Here is a 19707-nt window from a genome sequence, read left to right on the forward strand (position 1 = left end):
TTCTACTCCAAAGAAGTTATCAAATGAATACTTTCATAGTTATGGCTTAAAGAATGCAAATAAGCATTGACAAGTCAACATTGGGTAGTCTTGGTTTTTTTCATGTGTTCCGTACATTCCTCTGCTCTACTTAGAGTGTATACTTTTCTTTGGCCCTAAAAGAAGCCTGAAATGTGAATGTTCCAGGTAGTGATGGGTAATAGAACTTTATATGGTGGTGGAAATACTATATAATTTGTACTGTGCAGTGTGGTGGATGCTTGTTACCAGCTTCTGTCCACTGGCAGCTTTTAGCTATGGTAGCTGCTAGCTATTTATGTGGCTATTGAGCACTTACGATGTACCTAATTAGAGGGACTGAGGAACTAAAATTTGAGTAGGTGGTCACATGCGGTTACGATATCAAGACCGTGTAATTCCAGAGTGGATTTTTGTTGCTATAACCGTAGGCTTAAGCAACATAAACAGTATTTTCTAGTTAGTCTTTTATTACCTGGCTACTTCAAATTACAGCTCTTTTCACAGTCTGTACAGATGGGTTTGTTTCATAGGCATTAGAGAAACCATTGTATTGAATTCAAAACATTAAAAAGGAGTTGATACTAAAGAAAATGATAAAGTAATTTAATGAGGTCACCCAAAGCAGCATTTTCATTTTTTTTTTTTAGAAGTTCTAAAATAATAACAAAATGCGGATTTACTTTGAGTGTCATGTAGAGAATGAAATACTGTATACTGAAAATATTTCCATGAGTTTCATCACTTTAAATTTGAGTATTATACTAAGAACGTTAAAATTCATAGTATTTTAAAATAAACATCTAAAATATGAGTTAAGAATACAGTTTCTTAGTTACAAATTTTTAGATATTTAGATGATCTTTATAAATAATTTTAATAAGTGACAAAATTATAATAAAATACTACGTATTTTAAAAATCTGTAAGATTTTAAAAAGACTGTAATATCCCTTGAGAAATTACTGGTTTACAAATTACTCTTAAGATTTTCTAAAATAATAGATCCTTGTTAATGAAACAATGAAGTGGATTGAGAAGGTAGTAACATGTAGATAGAGCCTGTGGCCTTCTTTAGGAAATATGTAGGCTTTTCATAGAAGAAAATACTTTATAAATTAATCACACTTCCAGCATCCCAGCGTCATTCGTATTTCACTTGGTTGAGTTGGTGTTTGTTACTGTTTCTCTTGTACTAGTTTGTGATTCTTTTGATTCAAAATTGTCACCTTGGTTGCATTTCATAAAGATTCTTTGGTTTTCAAGTGCATAAAAACTTTGTTTTATTGTGAATTTGAGATGCCAGAATATTTGAAAGCACAATTCTAGAATTATTATAAAGTTATAAATAAAAGTTCATATTTAAACTGAAAAAGAGGATTTATCTATTAGGGACCAGCTATGACCCACATATATTTAATGTGCTTGTGTTTCTTTGCTGCTTTCTTTGTCCTTGTACTAAAATTTTGTTGGCTTGTGGTGGGAAAAAGTCACAGGTTGATTAGCTACATATACATTAAATGTTTGCTGTGTTCATCACTATGCATCAGATTTCTAAGGACCAGAAGATTTAAGACAACAGTATAATCTGTATATTTTACAAAGTTTGTTAGCTCTTTCGTAGGTTACACTGAAAAAATCAAGTTACACTTCAAAATCATTTTTCTGTATTGACTTCATTCTAGCTATTGTTTTCTCTTTTCTTCCCTGTAATGTCTCCCCAATCCATGTTTTCTCCTAGCCTTCAAGATGGTCAGCAAGGCCAGCAGTCCACAGCCCAGGTCAAAGTCCAGTCCCGCCCCCCTTCCCAGGCTGCAGTGCTCAGTGCTAGTGCGTCCTTGCTGGTGAGAAATGGGAGTATCCACTTAGAAGCCTCACATGACAATGCATCTGCTGTAGGCGGCAGCAGTTTGCACGATGAACTTGGTATGCAGGCCTTATGTAATCTTGGTGATAACAAAACTATAATGCAGTAGATAATGGGTGACAGTGATTGCTCTTCTTTTGTGAGATAGCTTCATTTGGAACTATGCATAAGAGCACTTCTTATAGGATATGTCCTATGTGTGAGGAAAATTTGACTTGCTTTCCCATTTTCTGTTTTTCTTTCAGTATTCTGCATTTTTTTTTTTAGCATGTCTATTACTGAAAGGTAGCTAAAAGTATTAATAAATGTTCATGCTTTAGTGTTCTCTTACAGTGGTTCGGGCAATTCATCTATCCTTGGCACTTATACCATGAGGGGAATTGTTGATGTTTTAAAAGTTATTTTGATTAGACCTTAATTTCTTTGAATTCGCTGGATTCAGGAAAGGCATAAATACTTTCTCATGGTGTATTACTACAGATTCTTTCTTTTGGGTATTCTGTATTTTACTTCAGTGTCTGTCACCTGAGACTGACTTACTATAATCCTCATACAGCACTCTGCGGTGCCATGGCTCTGTATGACTATCAATAACGCCATCACGTTTTTTCTTTTTCCTGTTAATATATGTATAAATATAAGTTATTAATATCTTAAAGACAGTATTTATTACTGCTTTGGTCTTCTGTTTCTCTAATCCATTTTTCTTGTGTTCAGAATGCAGATTAGTAACAATTTAAGTAAATACAATGAAGAAAATGTTATTAAAAAAACACAGTTAAAAGCATTACATTTGCTCACGGTGGTCTTGTTCATCCCTGTTTATAACTATTTCATTTATAAAGATGATAATGTACGTGACACTTTGGCTAGAAGGCTGTATGGTGTGAGGCGCCCAGCTTCATGGGCTGTTTGTTGACTCATCCCATTTTGTAAAAATCCTTATTGTTTCCAGAAGGTTAACAACTATTAGGTATGTATATTGATGAAAATGATTATCTTTAGCAAATTTTATGGTAACTTGAAAATGGTCACTGAAATATTTATAACATTCACATATATAGTTATTGTAAATAAAAGAGAAGGCAACAAAACATTTAAATTTTAGAGTGCTTTTGCTTTTGCGTTTGTAATTTTAAAAAGTAAGGAAATTTATTAGGAGGGTCTTCAGTTTAGTTACTTGCTTTGAGTTAAAGTAGTGATACTTTTTTTAGTTGCAAATATATGCAATTAATGTCTTTCTATCACTATTTCTCTCAGGTTAATCCCCAAAGTCTTTGGAACAGAGGATTTGTCAGTTTGTGCATATAAAATCACAGTGACCATCACCATTGCCCATTGGGTCTGTGGTAGCAGATTTGCTAAAATAAAAGACTTAATTTTGATCTGTTTTGGATTTTTGCACCTCTGTCAAATCAAGCATACGATGATGCGTAGATGATTTTCCTCTATAAAAACCTAATTTACTCGAAAATCTTGCTAAGAGAACCTTCATTGTAAAATGCCATCCTTAATCCACTTGCAGAATATTGAAAATACGTATATATGAACTCTCTACACAGCTCTGAGGATGAAGCCTGGAGGTGACTTTAGCATCTGTGGGTGGATATTCAGGATGCTGTTGTCTTGAAATTTGGATTTTTTTCTTACCTGCTTTCTGGTAGCTAGTTACTGACCTGTGGTAGCTGGGTGCTGCCACACTGAATGTATTGTGATAAGGAGCACAAAACAAGCCATAGGGGTCAGTGTACACATGTTCCATAGCAAATGAAGTTGACCAGAAAAGATCCTGAAGATGGGCTACAGTTGAACTTAAAGGAATTGGTAGAGACACTGACTTTTATAACATTCCACTAGAATATTTTTGTTGCATGGTTTAATTTCTACATGATTATAATTAACAGTGGTAAGATGACTTGGGGTAAATGAATTTGGGTACTCAGATGTTAAAGTTAGTCATGATATTGTGGTGCCTGGGTGGCTCAGGCATTAAGTGTCTGCCTTTGGGTCAGGGCATGTTCCCTGAGTCCTGGGATCAAGCCCTACATTGGGCTCCCTGCTCAGTGGGGAAGCCTGCTTCTCCCTCTGCCCTTCGCCCCCATGCGTGCTTTTTCTCTCTCTCATTCTTTTTCTCAAATAAATAAATAAAATCTTAATAAAGTTAGTCATAATATCCCCTGAAAGTGTGGAATATTTAGAAAGGATTTTTTTTCCAAATTTAGCTTCTTCAGTTGAAAAATTTTTAAATCTTTATATGTGAAAATGTATATATACACGTAATACACTTATATAAAACACTTATATAAGCATTCACACGTGTATGTTTGAGTACATATAATTGTTTGCATCTGTACGCATGTATAGATTGTAATTGGTTGTTTAAGCAGAGGTATAGCTTTTTTGGATTAAAGGAAACTTGCAGTCAGGCACTGTTTAATTCTAAGCTTAGGTAGTTTTCCTTAACTACTTTCTACATATTTACTTTGTGGTGTCCTACTAGATAACCACATCCATTTCCTATATTAAACCCTGAGAATCCTTATATCTCTGTTGAATTTTAACTAGCATTTCACGGTTACCAGATAACATTAGACATGGTGGAAAGATTCACTGAATATGCTATTTTATTAGAAAGTTTTTCAGCAGAAGAAAATATTTTCATTACACATACTCAGGAGGCATAATTGTTAATTATAATTTTAAAAGCTGAATTGTAAGTGTATAACTTAGAACTTGGTTGGAAAAATTGGGGTGATTTTCTTACTTACAGACTTCACTTCCATGAAAAAAAAAGGTTCAAATGATGGAAGTCACAGATTACTATTTGATTACTATCTAAGAATTTCTCAAGTCCATCATTGTGACCTATTGCTTTTTTTTTAACCACGTCATAAAGGTTAATTTTCTTTTCAACAGTCCTTTAGTGGACTCATGTTTTCAGCTGATTTCCTACTATACTCTGAATTAAATTGCAATTACAGTTAATAAAGCAAGCTGTGCTTAGTGCCCAGATAAGTCACACAGGAGACTGAGTCTGGGTAGCCTTAAAGTTGTGTCTTATATCTGTTAAGCTTTTTCTAGGAAACTTGGTGATCACTTCTTCTTTATGTTAATCTCAGCTTCCTCTTATAAATTAAGACTAATAAATTGATGTAATGATGCCTGCATAGTTGATAATTAAACTCTTAATATGTAGCTCATCTCAGAGGAAATATTCTAGATAAGGTCTGATAAAGCAGGAAAATTTATGTGTGTTTTCTGTATACGAAATTAGTGGTGGTCAGTGATGAGGATATGCTTTGAAAAAGTATATATAAAGTTACATAAAATTTTCATGTAAAAAATAAACTGTAACAGACAAGAAATGAGAACAAGTTTATATCTGTGGTTAAAAAATAATATATGTATACATATAAATTCTCATAGATGGTATTTCTTTGATGAATTTGAGTCTTAATTTCATTAATGCATTAGAGGTTTAAAAAGTGATGTGTGAATTGAATTTTTCTAAGGTTATCTTTTGTTTCATTGCTATGTGAGGATTGACAAAGAAGGTATTCTTTGAGATAATCTGCTTTGCTACAGAACTTATTAACTTGAAAATATGGTCAGCTGTAGAAAAAGTCTTAAATCTGGCAGTACCCTATTGCTCTTTTTATTAAGCGGTTTATAACAGCTATGCATTATTAAGCAGAAATATGATTTGGAGGCTTTTAAATTTTTTACTTTAAAGAGCAGGGGCTTATATGATTTATAATACTTTCAGTGATTTTTTTTTAAGATTTTATTTATTTATTTGACAGAGGGAAAGAGAGATCACAAGTAGGCAGAGAGAGAGCAGAGAGCCAGATGTGGGGCTCGATCCCAGGACCCTGGGATCATGACCTGAGCTGAAGGCAGAGGCTTTAACCCACTGAGCCACCCAGGCACCCCTACTTTCAGTGATTTTTATTAGAGTTAGACCTGGTGTTTTAAAAGGTTATATATATTATGTACTATTCTTAGCATTTGTAGTACATTATAGGAACTTTTCCTTGTTACTGTAAATATAAAGTAGGTATAAGAGATCTGAGTCTGTATCTCAGTGCCCCATGTTATGGCAGATCATTTTTACTCATCTAAACAAAATGTTAGATTCTTTTCGCAGCAGCTTGGATCTTCTCCTTCAGTGTTCTTTATTGTTATTTTTGAATATTAAAAATACCGAATTTTATTTTATTTTGGGGTGAAGTGCAACACAAAGGATATACAAATGAAAGTAAATGTTTATTTTTATTGAAGCAGTAAAAATCCTTCATTACAGCTAAAAGGAGGAAATATTAATGGATTTTGGGATATATTCTTCCTTTTGATAAAATTAGAAAGTGCATTTCCCATTCTTTTAACACAAATTCAAGTTTAAGGCTGTGTAGGTGGCTCAGTCAGTTAAGCATCTGCCTTTGGCTTAGGCCATGAGCCCAGAATCCTGGGATCAAGCTGCACATCAGGCTCCTTGTTCAGTGGGGACCCTGCTTCTCCCCTGCCTGCTGTTTCCTGGCTTGTGCTTGGGCTCTCTCTCTGTCTCTTTCTCACTTGGTCTGTACCAATTAAATTAAAAAAAAAAAAAAATACAAGTTTAGAAATATTAGAAAATACAATGAAAAGTAAGCCATCTGTAATTTTATCACTTAGAATATTGACTATTGAAACTTTATGATTTCTTTCCTTCCTGTCTTTTTTAATGCATACATTTATATACTTTTCTGAAATAGAATTGGGATCATGATGTGTGACTTTTGTGCTACTGTATGAGCTTTATATCTTGCCTTTTTCACTTAGCACATGTGTTATTTACTCATGTTATGGTTTTTAACTTGTTTAGGCGACGGCAAATTATTTTATCTCTTAAATCTCCATGAAAGGCAGTGTAGCATAGTAGACTGTAGACTCAAACTTCCCAGCTTCCAGTCCATGCTCTACTACTCACTAGCTGTGTGACCTTGGTCAAGTTATTTTCTCTCCCGTGCATCAGTTTTCTCATTTATCAAAGCCTCAGTAATAATAATACTTACAGGCTTATGGTGAGGATTATATCAATTAAAATGTGCAAAGCAATTAGAATAGTGCCTGGCAATAATAAGTCAATTACATAACTAAGCATTGCTATTAATGTTAATAACAAAGGTTATTAACATTAATCATAAATTTATTTAACCAGTTAACCGCATTGTTAATCTTCATGATGATCCCTGATATTTCCTGTTGTAGTAAACTCTCTGCTGGACATAAACCTTTCAGTACAGCTGTGGTTATTTCCTTAGGATAAATATGTTGAAGGGAATCATCGAGGGGAATAAACATTTTGGGGCTTTGACATATACTGTCAATTGCTTTATGGAAGCTTGTCCCAGTTTATACTTTATCTGGCAGGAGTTGATAGTGTATGTTTTACCTCCCCAAATATTATAAATGAAAAACCCAGACCAACTTGTATTTTCTCCAAACTCATCCCCTGGACAATGCTCAGAAGTTTATTGCTGTTACTGTGGAAAGACTTCTGGTATATTGGTATATTATTTTTTAAAAAAGTTTGGATGCCCAAACTGCTCTAGGAATGTTGTACAAGATAACAGGGACCAGTTGAGATATCCAGTTTGTTTCTTGCTTGTCTCTGTTGTAAAGAATTCAGTGAAGTACTAGCCTAGATTACCTACTTTCTAACATTAACATTTTTAAGATCCTAAGTTAAATTTGGTTAATGTATGCATTAACTGAAATACAGGTTGGATTCTACCGTGGAAGATACCCGCCCCCCACGCCCAGCCCCTCACCAGTCAGTCCCTGAAATAAGAGAGAAGCTTACACGTCTCTCAGTTTAAGGGGAGCTGTCCCCAGCAGATGGGTTGGTTCTGTTACCTTCCACATGTCACTTCCCTGCTGATCCATAGTGACGGCTTCTATCATTGAGATTTATCTGAAAAACAGGAAGAGAAATGTTGCTAAAACAATGTAAGGACCGTTAGCCTGTATCTTTCACGTTGTGACTTGAAACATGGGCCTGTCACTTTCTCTCTCCTGTGGGCCCATTCATCGTCACATGGCAATTTCTAGCTGCAGGAGAGGCTAGATAGGGAATGTCTCTAACTAGGCCGACATAGGCCCAGCCAAGATTCAGTGAGGGAATGTTATATTATGGAAGGGGAAGGGAGGTCAGTCATCAGTCTTTGCCACAATAAGCACTTCAAATCATCAGTAAGATAAAGATTAATAACTAGAAAAGTCAAGAGTTAAAAAATACAAGTGGTTTGCAATCAGAGGCAAACAGTTAAGCTTTATTATAATTTTTTAAATTGCAAATTAAAAAAAAGTTGAGATCTTTTTCATCTTTGAATGTGGAGTATGTCTATTATTGGAAAAGGTCTGAAGATTAAATGCTCCTGGAGTGTACTTTAGAACTGTAGACCAAAAATGTCGATGGCTTTTAATCTACAGATTTTATAAACTGGTAAAGATACATGTGCATGAGCATTCATTGTAGCATTGTCGGTAATTTTGAAAGACTTTAAACAATCTACATGTCTGTTGTTAGAGAACCCCTAATAATATTTAGAACTTGGTGCATCTTTATTATTGATGTGAAAAGTTAAGCTAATTAGTAAGCAAAAGAAGTAAGTTTTAGAAAGTGTGTTTGAGGAGAGGGATTCAATTGTTACAGAACAAGTGTACATAAAAATGATTCAGAGGAGCACAGTGGCTGTCTCTGGGGAGTTAGGGAACTTTTCTTCATTTAATATACTACTTTTGAATTTGATGACACATAGTACTTTTAAAAGTAAATGAAGAAACACAAAAAGTAAATGAAGAAACTTCTAAAAATGAAGAAACACAAAAACCAAAACAAATATCACTCACTCTCCAAAATCATGGTTCGTATTTTGTGGGAATTCCGCTGACTACGTGCTGTTTCATACGCGGCCATCTGCTCAGACTCTTACCTGACCAGTCTTTTATTCTTCTTTGTTTTTGAATCAATTTTATTGATCTATAATGTAGGTATGATAAATCACATCCATTTAACGTGTGCTATCAGTTGAGCTGTAACAGATGTGCACACCTTTGAATTACTACAGTGGAGATGCAGAACATTTCTGGCATCTTCAAAAGATTCTTTGTTGCCCCCATTGCAGTCCCCCACTCCTCTAGCCCACGCCAGGCAGCCCCTGCATACGTTCCGCCATTATGGTTCTCCCTCTTCTAGGAGTCCGGATTAAGACAGTCCCAATATGGCCTTTTGCACCTGATAGGATGCTTTTGAGTTCATCATGTTGCATGGATTAGTTTATTCTTTTTGTGCGGAGTATTATTCCATTGTATATGAATATGTATATTGTGTATCCATTCATCTGATGGCATTTGTGTTGTTTCCAGATTTGGGCCATTGTTAATAAAACTTACTTGTTTTCAAAAGTGGTTTTACGTTCTCACAGCAGTGTATACGAATTGTGCTTGTCCCCATAAATGTCCCCATTTGTTATTGTTGGCCTTTAACATTTTGGCCCCAGTGGTTGTATCTTATTGTGGTTTACATTTGCATTTCTCTTAAGAGTAAGGATGATGGACATCTTTTGATGTGTTATTTGGTTATACATATATCTTCTTTCGTGAAGTATATCCAAATCTTGTGCTCACTCTTTAAAATTGCGTCATTATTGAGGTGTCAGTTTTTTTGGTATTTAAGATAAATTTGTTAGATAAAAATTACAAATATTTTCTCCCATTCTGTGTCTTGTCTTTTTATGTACCTGATCATTTGTAATGTGTCAGTATTATTGTCATGTTGTAGGTTTTACCAAGAAAAGGAAAACATCTCTTTGAAAGAAAATGTGAGCAGATGATGAAATCATAGCAGAATATGAACTTGTACATTCACTTTTGGAAGGTTCACCTGACCCTGGGGATTAGGCAGTGAGAGTGGAGACTTAATGAATTAAGGCATGTGGTGTTGAGTCAGAAATAGAGGATAATGGCCATGTCAGTAAAATATGTTGGCGAATAAATCTATTTTACTGTTGCCAAGCAGTAGAGACCTCTGTCTTTGCTTACCAGGCCTCTTCCTGCTCTTTCCTAATTTTTCTCCTGTTCAGAAAACCTAGCATAGTGTTGAACATCCCAGGAAAAAGGACTGTTTCTCAGTATTGAAACTTTCACTTACAAATAGCATAGTGACTTGATTACCATGGTAGTACAATAGTTTAAAAGGTTTTTGGAAGCCAGAGGCTTTTGGTGGTGGACAGAGGCGGCAAACTATGGCCTGGGGGTAAATCCATTCAGCTTGATGCTTATTTTTATAAATGAAATCAAGTAAATATATGTTACATGTTTTCTGTGGCTGCTTCCATGCTGCAGTGGCATTCTTGAATCACATCTGACCATATGGCCTGCACAGCCTAAGGTATTTATTTTCTGACCTGCTGTAGAAAAAGTGTGCTGACCACTGGTCTGTGGAGAAACAAGTCTGTTAACCCATAAGCAGAAATAGAAAGAGTCCTTTCTGTCGGGGTGAAAACTCATGTTTCCTCAGGGACTCGTAGGTACCATTCATAATAATAAGGGTGGCGGCTATCCAGGAAAACTAGTCTTAAAGGTCTTGCTCTTAAAAGTAGAGTAATGTATTCATTGCAGTAGCATTGTGAACGGAGTACTCCTCACATCAGAAGTAAGCACGTTTTCTAGAGCACTTAAGGGAGGCATGGGGATGGATGTTCCTCCAGCAGCCTTCTGGTATGTGGGGCACACTGAAGCAAGCACACCCTCCGATAGCCTTCGAAAAAGCACTTTATAAAGCTGCCTTTCTTGTGCCTGGCTTTGCTCTTGTAGCCCCTGCCTGTCTTAAGAGTTAATACTAGGAAAGAGAGAGCTCGTTTAACAGTGTGCCAAGATTAGGCTTAGAGGATGCAGAATTAACGGAGGTCGGAGGGGGATCCAAAGAAGGAAATCAAGAAATTTAAGAGGCCTCCGTTGTTGGAACTGGAAAATCCTGCAGATGATCTGTCTTAGTAACTACCTTTCTCCAAAGTACATAAGTAAAATGAGTAACATCAAGAATGCATTAGCAGGGGCAGCTGGGTGGCTCAGGGGGTTAAAGCCTCTGCCTTCAGCTCAGGTCATGATCCTAGAGTCCTGGGATCAAGCCCCACATCAGGCTTTCTGCTCCGCAGGGAGTCTGCTTCCTCCTTTCTCTCTGCCTGCTTCTCTGCCTACTTGTGATCTCTGTCTGTCAAATAAATAAATAAAATCTTAAAAAAAAAAAAAAGAATGCATTAGCAGTTTCCTATCTGAGCAATCTTTATACAGTTTGTGCAGTGTAGCAGGAATTCTACTGAAAGGATGAGTTAGAGGATCCCATTGATTTCTCGTGCCTTTTATCAGCGTCTTGCCCCTGTGTATTTTGTCCGCCATTCGGGGCTTCAGGGAGATGTTTCAAGTGTCCTTTTCTTTAAATCAGTATCTTAATTTTACTCATCTTCCTGTTGTGCATCACCTGTTTGAAATTCTCCTGCCTAAAAAAAATGGTTTTATGTAATGAAATGTAATTTTTATAGGCAATAGCGATCAAATGTTCAAAACTGAGAAATACCAGGTACTTTAATTTTTTTTTCTTTTATTTCTAGAGACGCGCTCTCATGGCCAGTACCATTAAGCCTGAGATTCCAGCCTCCAATCTTGTTTATTTTGTCAGAAAGTAACTGTTTTCTTGAACTCATGACAAAACCATTCTGTTAGATATAATTAATTATGACCTGGGAGTTGGATATGATGAGATGACTTCGTGTTTAATCATAATTCATGTGATGGCATATTTCACTGATATCCTCCTCAGTTTATATTAATTAGAAAAAAATTAATAGTCAACACAGAATAAAAGTAGGATTATTAATTAAAAGCACATTTCACTTTGGACCTAAAGGATAACTACATTATGATTTTAATCTTAAATGAGATATATGTAAAATTGTTATGTATGCTAAGGATATTTGTACAAATTTAGTATATTCTTAATTTTTATAAACCATTGGTAATGTATGCTTCTTTATGTTTTGGTTTTTGAAGATGCTTTAGTAGATTATTACACCTTAAGATATTACTAAGTTTTTCACTGAAACCTTAAGCTAAACACTTTTTAGTATAATTTTTCCTGAACTGTTTATGCTCTGAATAAAATTTGTTTCTTTTGAAGTGATCCTACTTGCCAAGTCCAAAGATGCAGAGAATCTATTCTTTTGGTGGATTTTTATTAGGAATAGAACATGAAGCCTTAAGACAAGCTTGTTCTGACCTGAGCATGTTCATAAAGTTAGTATGTAAACAAAAGCTTCTTAGGAAAAAAAAAGCACTGTTGAAGCCATTGCACATTTGTTAAAATTATAGCCTCCCTTTTCATAGATATATTTTAAGCTTTGTTTAAATTTCCAAAATTTATAACTTGTTAGTCATTGGTTTGTAAAGAAGCAAACTACTCAGTTTCTCCAGCTTTCTTTATCTAAAGAACTTTTGGGAGGGCATGCTTTATTTTTATGTTTCTATTAACTTAAAGTGCAACTGTGTTTCATAGGAGATGTCTGTACATAAAAGATAATACAGTTGTATGACTTAATGTTCTTTTCCGGTTCCATTTGAATATTAGAAAAAATAATATCTTTAGTCAGTTTCAGTTGCATATAAACATTTATCATACTCAGTATTCCTCAAACAAGACTTCTATTATTAAAAATCTGATACAGTGCCTAATTACTCAGAATATATTCCAATAATTTAAATTCTCTTGAATATAGTATTAAGTTATTCCTAAAAATACACACAAATTAGGTGATATAAAGACCTATTTTTTATCCATTCAGTTCTTACTGGGTTTCACACAGTAGCCAACCCCTGCCAGCTCTCTGTTACTCTGTGATTTAGTCATTTATATGGATTTATAATTATTCTGCATTTATGCAATCTGTGATTTTGATTAGATGTTTCTTTTTTCTATTATTGTAAGCTAATTATAGTAGCACAGCCAATTTTTCATTTTCCATTGTAAGAGAGGGCACAGCCTAAAACATGATTTAAAAATAATTTTGAAATCTCAGTCAAGTCAGTATTTTTTTTAAAATTTTTTTTTTCTTCACTAACAATTTCTGCAACCACCTTAATCACCTTAAAAGTTTTTCAGTAAGACACCTAAGAAGCCAAATGGACAGCTTTTATTATTTCATTTTAGTTAATGAATCTGCTTTGTGTTAGAGGTGCTAAGGGTGAATGATTCATGACTAAACGATGAAGGTGGCATGTGGGGGTGGTAAAAAGCAGAGTTTTAGCAAATCCACATGCTGAATAATCCTCCTGGGGAAAACAGCAAATGAAGAAGACATTTCACAGAATGCTTTTTTCCTCACTTGTCTCAGGAGTGTATTATTCTGACAAAGAAATTGCTGCTACAGAAAAATCATAATAAAATATTTGCATATTCTGTCTGACCCATAGAAAGTACTCAAATAATCTTATTTAATACTTTTCAATTTCTAATCCTTTTAATGAATGAAGTGATTGTTGACATACTCTGCAATCCTTAGTTATAGTTAGTATAGTAAGGGGTCTGTTGTTATTTTTCAAGGATTTCATTAAATAAAAGTCTTTATTTTATACTGTGTTTACATTGTAATCATCTAAGAGAGATCTTTTAGCCCTGCCATGTAGTTGAAATTGCCCTTAAGATTCATCATATTTATAAGATCAGTGAAAAAGAATCAGAAGCAGCCTGGAGTAGTCCCCAATGGTTGCAGTCATATACCTCATCTTATTGCCCTACTGGAAACTTACATATTCATTTCTTTATGCTCCTTACCTCTGATAGAGCTACCATGGATTGTCAAGGTAAAGAATGCGTTTTAGACACTCTGCAGATTTTTTTAAATTTCACTAGGAGAAACCATTTCATCTTAATTGAGTTCATTTTAAGAGTTTTCTGCACCCAATGTAATTTCTAAACCTTTTATTATTTTCAGCAAACGGTGTTACTAAATTTTTTCATAAAATTCTTACAGATTCATGCAATTAGTAATGTTCATCAAATACTGCAATTTAATTTTCACCAATGTTATTATACTCCATTCATAGAACTTCCTTAGATTCATTTTGATGCTTAATTTTTTCCTTAAAAACCAAACGTAATGGGTATTATGGAGTGCATTGTGATGAACACTGCGTGTTGTAGGTGAAGACTCAGTGAATTCTGCACCTGAAATTAATATTATGCTGTGTTTAACTATTTAAAAAAACAACGAAGGGAAAAATAAAAAACAAAACTCTCTGAAGGTAATCTCAGGAATTTGTTGTCTCATAATTTTGAGCCATCTTAACACTTAAGCAGCTTTCCAAATGGCCACTCACCACTTGCAGAGCGGTCAGGTGCCTTTTAAACGGACATTAAGTTCATTCATGTGATTGCTTCAACTCCGAATGTCACACGAGGAGACAAGAGGAGACTGGATTGCAAAGCTGACTTCAATCCCTTACTGTTAAATCCTGATTATGTACGTTGACATTTTGCCCCACTGTTCTGCATTCCTTTTCACTTCACATCATGCTGAATTACAGGCAGATCATTGTTTTTCAAATATTTCGGGGAAAGTTTATAGTACATTTTCGTAAGTTGTAACAAGTTTGAAGTGTAGTGTTTCCTGATGGAAAAATTCTGAGTATTCTAATGGTTTTTTTAAAAAAATCATTTATTTGCTAGGTAAGTTCTCTTCTACGCTTTATGAGACTGGTGGCTGTGATATGTCACTTGTGAATTTTGAACCAGCAGCAAGAAGAGCATCCAATATCTGGTATGTGTGAAGTCATCGTAGGAGAATGTATGTACTTGCATATATTTGCCTTGCTTTTAGGCCTTGAAATGGGAAAGTTATCTTGAAAATATTTGTTCATATTGGCATTTGTCTCCAAAGATATAAGGTAGAATTTATTGCTCTGGAAAAAAGAAAGCATTATTCTTAAAACAAAAGCTGTTCTGCATTTTAAATAATTAAGTAAAAATTCTCTATAGGGTTTATAGTGCGGGGTAGTAGTTTCCCACAATTTCGAATTTAACTATAGATTTTGTGCTACCCACATGCATGCACTTTGCAAGATCAATAAAAAAGCATATTTAAAAAAGGCTTATTAGGAAAATGCACAACTAAGTTCAAACCCATCAGTTCTCTTTATGTAATTTAAAAATTTTATTTCTGTGTAAGTGTTTTGGTCAAATATCTTTTTACCTGGCCCTCTTTTCTTTTGCTTTAAAATTTGTTTACCAGCTATAAGAAAGAGGAATTTCTTAAAATATGGGTCATGTGTTACATTTAGTTTCTTTTCTCTCCTTCCCTTACAAAGAAATGACATTATGAGAGAAGGAAGAAGTTAGGAGAAGAGCAAATAAGAAATAGAAATCTTGAGCATGCAATCAGTTATAACTTAGAATGTATTAAAGTTTTTTCTAAAATTTTAATCTTTCTCACTTATTCAAGTTGTTGCCTTGAAATCCATTATTAAGTGATTAGGTCAATTTTTCTCAGGGATCATTTGAATCCTATTTTAGGACTTATATTTAATAATGGGACACACCTATTTAAATGTTACACATCTATGGGCAATTCACTTATTTTTTTAAAAGTTTCTAGGGGCCATTTAAAGCACTAGGATCTTGCAGTCACTTAGCTTAACTCGCTGAAGAGACAGAACATACTTGCTAATAAGCTTCTTGAATCCAGTTTCAAAACTGACGCTGTCGAGAATGACCAAAAATTGGAGTGTGAGGTGATTTCCTAACAGTGGAAACAATAGAAAGATGGAACAGTGGAAATAATTGTTTAATGTAATTTAGGATAAGAACACTTCCTTATACCATAAATGTGGTAAGGTCTCAAGTTTCAAAAATCTAAACTCGACTATAGAAATGGAAAGGTCACAGTTTAAGCTGTCATAGTATAGCTTAAGTTTGTTGTGGCTCCAGGCAGTATGTTAATTGCCTTCATAAACCCATCTCACAGGGACTTTGTGATAAGAGGTTCTATTATCCTATGTTAGTTACTTAGGTGGACACTGAGGTGTAAAAGGTTAGATAACTTTCCCAAATATCATTTAGCTGATGAAGAGATTTTTAATATAAATACTTTGGCCCAGAAGCTGTGCTCTTAATCACATCTGTAGGAAAATGCTATTTTGTATGTTGAAGTACTTGGAAAAGAGAATACAGTGTAAATATTATATAATTGTTAAAAGATTATTTTTCTTTCAGTTCCTTGACAAGTTCTTTAGTCCCTAAAGATTTTTTCATTTTATTTTAGTGACACGGATTCTCATGTATCCAGTTCTACCTCAGTTCGATTTTATCCACATGATGTGGTAGGTTTTCCTTTATTTTTATAAGATGATGTACATTCAGATTAAGCAGCGATGCAGATCAGAAAAGTTGAAGTTAAAAAATGCCAATTTTGTTGAAAACTCTGGCAAAATCACCTTTGCTGTTTCGTAGTGGATCTCTTCTTGTAAGTCCTTTGTTAGGAAACAAACATACAACCCCAGGAAGTTTCCTAAGCTGTGTATGAATCAGTAATTACACTTTTGAGAATATGTAAAGGTCCAATTGCTCACCGATGTCATAATCTGGTTGTGCCATCTTAAAACTTATCTTTGAAAAGTATAATTTTGAATATTATATTATCTAATTCTTAATTATTAGTTACTCATACCAGTGTGTTTGTGTGAAGCTTAGTGATGATATCTCTGTGTAAAAAGTATATCATGTGAAATACGGTGGGCTGTTTTAGAAAGATAACACTGCTTTTGCCCTCAAGGTGTATATATTGAACTTAGAAAAGACAAAACAAATGAAATTATTTTCCTAACTTATTTTATTTAGATTCAATTAGTAACATATAAAATGAAATTCTTATATGAAACACATAATAAGCGATACCTCTAAGTAAATGTAGTGCCAAAGAGGTTAATTGTTAGTGGCTTCCTGAAGAAGATTTAGTGGTGAGCTGTGTTTTAAGACCATAGATGTGAGTTGGCATAGAACAATGGTTTTCAGCGTTTGGCAATGTCTGAGAACACTTTAACTTGTCACAGCCAGGGGAATGTTACTGGTGTCTTGTGAATGGATAGAAACCAGGGATACCATAAAATGTCCTGCAGTGGACAGTACAACCCCCAAACAAGGAATTATCTGACTGAAAATACCTGTAGTGCCAATAGAGGATAAGAAAAAAAGTGTCTGGGGAGGTACTTGTCAATGCTTAGAGATAAAAATATTTATTTTATTTATAGGAAGCAGATTTTCTTCACTGTAACCACATATGTGTTTGATAAGTAAAGATTGTCTCTGCTTTTTTGGTGGAGTATATTCCTGGAAACTTCATAGGAAAGCCAAAAATAGGGAAATGATTATTTTGTTGTTGTTGTTGTTTTCTACTATTGAATGGTATGGGAACCTTGGGATAGTGAAATCCTGGCTAGGGTTGTGCTAGATAAGGGAAACTTTAGACTCCTTCAGAGAAAGGGGAAACTCAGTGAACTGCTGAGTGGGTGAATTAAAGCTAAAAGAAATGTAATGTGGTAATTTCCTGTATAGCCTCCACGAGTAGCCTGCCAAAACAAAAGAAAAAAGGGGGGCGTAGGAGGGATTTGAAAACAACAGTGATAAGAGACTGTAGGAAGGCATGAGAGTTGAAGGCTTCAAATCCAATTCAGAGGAGCTTAGGTTTAGCACAGTAATGAAGTTTAGAGCTTTGAGAAAAGGCCACAGTGGCAGGGCTTAGAGAAGCCACTAATGATTCACATTAAGTGATTTTAATGAATTCCCTAGCTCTACAATCACACAGTGTTAAGATTGGAAACACTTTCCCCAATACAGCTTTTCCAAAGGACTGATTGACTAATTTGCTTTACTTCCCATTATCACCTTTTATAGTTTCTAACGATCATAAAATATCTAGAAGTGTAGAGAATTAAGGGGGACTTAGATCATCTGATCAAGCTGATTGAGTAGCCCTTGAATTATGACTTAACTAAAGATATTTTGAGGCTTTCAGCACTGACTTTCTTTTAGCTCTCTCTTCCGCAGATTCGATTGAACAGACTATTGACCATCGATACAGATTTGTTGGAGCAACAAGACATTGATCTAAGCCCTGACTTGGCAGCTACTTACGGTCCAACAGAAGAAGCTGCTCAAAAGGTCAAACACTATTACCGCTTTTGGATCTTACCCCAGCTGTGGATCGGCATTAACTTTGACAGACTCACACTTCTGGCCCTGTTTGATAGGTGAGAATACAGTGTGATATCAAAGATATGTGTAGATTTTATTTTTAAATTGAAATGAACCTAATTACCCATTAAGGCTTTTACTTGGTTATCATTTTGGAAAATGTTTTCTATTTTGGTTCTTTTGAGGTAAAATTTAAGTTAATAGAGCTCCCAAACGTTGACTCTCCTAAATCCATTAAAAACTTTTTTTGTGGCAATTTTAGTATGTTTATTAAAAAAAGTCCTTTTTATCATCAGTAGGAATCATGGAACTATACTTAAAAGCCAGTATTAATGATCATAGGTTATAAGTAATATGACTCTAAATATAAAAGGTGTAAGAGGAAACTTCTCTTTCCCTATTTCATAGTACTAGTCTTAAGAATGAAAAGTATTAGTCTATTAAAACTTGGTGCTTCCTATAGACTGGAGTAACAAAGATTGGATTTACTCTCCTATCTGAAACAACAAAAAAAGAGACAAAATGCCTGAACCAGTGGTTTTTTAAGACTTTGGAGATAAGACGGCAAAGGACAGTGATTCCTGAGAGATGGGAAATGCATTATGTGGGCCCTACATTGTCCCAGCTTACTGCCTTAAGAGAGTTCCCTGTCTTCCTCGCTGGCTCCGACATAGGGAGAAGGTACTGAAGTGGAGCCCAGCAGACTTCCTGAGTTGAGGAGACAGAGCTATGAGTACAGGGAGACCCAACACAGCGAGGACAGAGTATCAGAGAGAGGACTGCTGTTCACAGAGAGAACCTCAGTTCTGCAGTGGGTCTCCACAACTCTTCAGCAGAGTACGGATAAGTGAATGTATGTGAAGAAACTACCTGAGGCCAGGGTAAGAATCATGTGAAAGAAGTAGATGGACAGTGCCTGACACACAGGGATAGGAATAGTGCCTGTTCCCACCTGTCTGATTGAAGAAACTCGTAATTCACATTTTTATGGTGCATTGTGTACTCAGGAAAGTCTTGCCTAAAAAAGTGGGGAATAATTAGCCCTAACATGGGCATTGCTTCAGACTCACCAAACAAGTTGTGAAAGCAAGCCCTAAAATGATTGGACTGTTGTTTCCAAGTAGCAAAACAAAGTTGAAGAAAATTTATAGAAATCTGAAAATCGTCATGACCAAAAATGTTCACAGTGGCATCCAGTCAAAGGATCCCCCACGACATCCAACCAAAGATTACCAAACATGCAAAGAAACAGTTAAACATGATTCATGAGAGAAATAATGAATCAATCGAAACCAACCTGTAATTGTCACAGATGTTAGAATTAACTGTCAAAGACATTCAAACAAGTATATTTGTACTCTGTATGTTAAAAAAGTTAAGAGATGAAAGATTTTATTTTATTTTATTTTATTTTTTATTTTTTTAAATATTTTATTTATTTATTTGACAGAGATCACAAGTAGGCAGAGAGGCAGGCAGAGAGAGAGAGGAGGAAGCAGGCTCCCTGCTGAGCAGAGAGCCCGATGCGGGACTCGATCCCAGGA

General features: G+C 35.0%; 1 protein-coding gene across 12 annotated transcripts in view; it reads left to right on the forward strand.

Moving 5' to 3' along the window:
• The window catches only part of PCNX1 (pecanex 1), a 159729-nt gene that overhangs the window by 77471 nt on the left and 62551 nt on the right, over window positions 1-19707 (forward strand). For 3 of the 12 annotated variants that reach the window (XM_082733350.1, XM_082733343.1, XM_082733348.1), the window contains 4 exons: window positions 1759-1943; window positions 14645-14735; window positions 16236-16293; window positions 18002-18219. In XM_082733350.1, the coding sequence (XP_082589476.1) occupies window positions 1759-1943; window positions 14645-14735; window positions 16236-16293; window positions 18002-18219 (552 nt within the window). The remainder of the gene's footprint in view (window positions 1-1758; window positions 1944-14644; window positions 14736-16235; window positions 16294-18001; window positions 18220-19707) is intronic. The other 9 variants (XM_082733351.1, XM_082733347.1, XM_082733349.1 and 6 more) reach the window with 3 other exon arrangements.

This window comes from Mustela nivalis (assembly GCF_964662115.1).
Source record: "Mustela nivalis genome assembly, chromosome: 6".
NCBI classification, from domain to species: Eukaryota; Metazoa; Chordata; class Mammalia; order Carnivora; family Mustelidae; genus Mustela; species Mustela nivalis.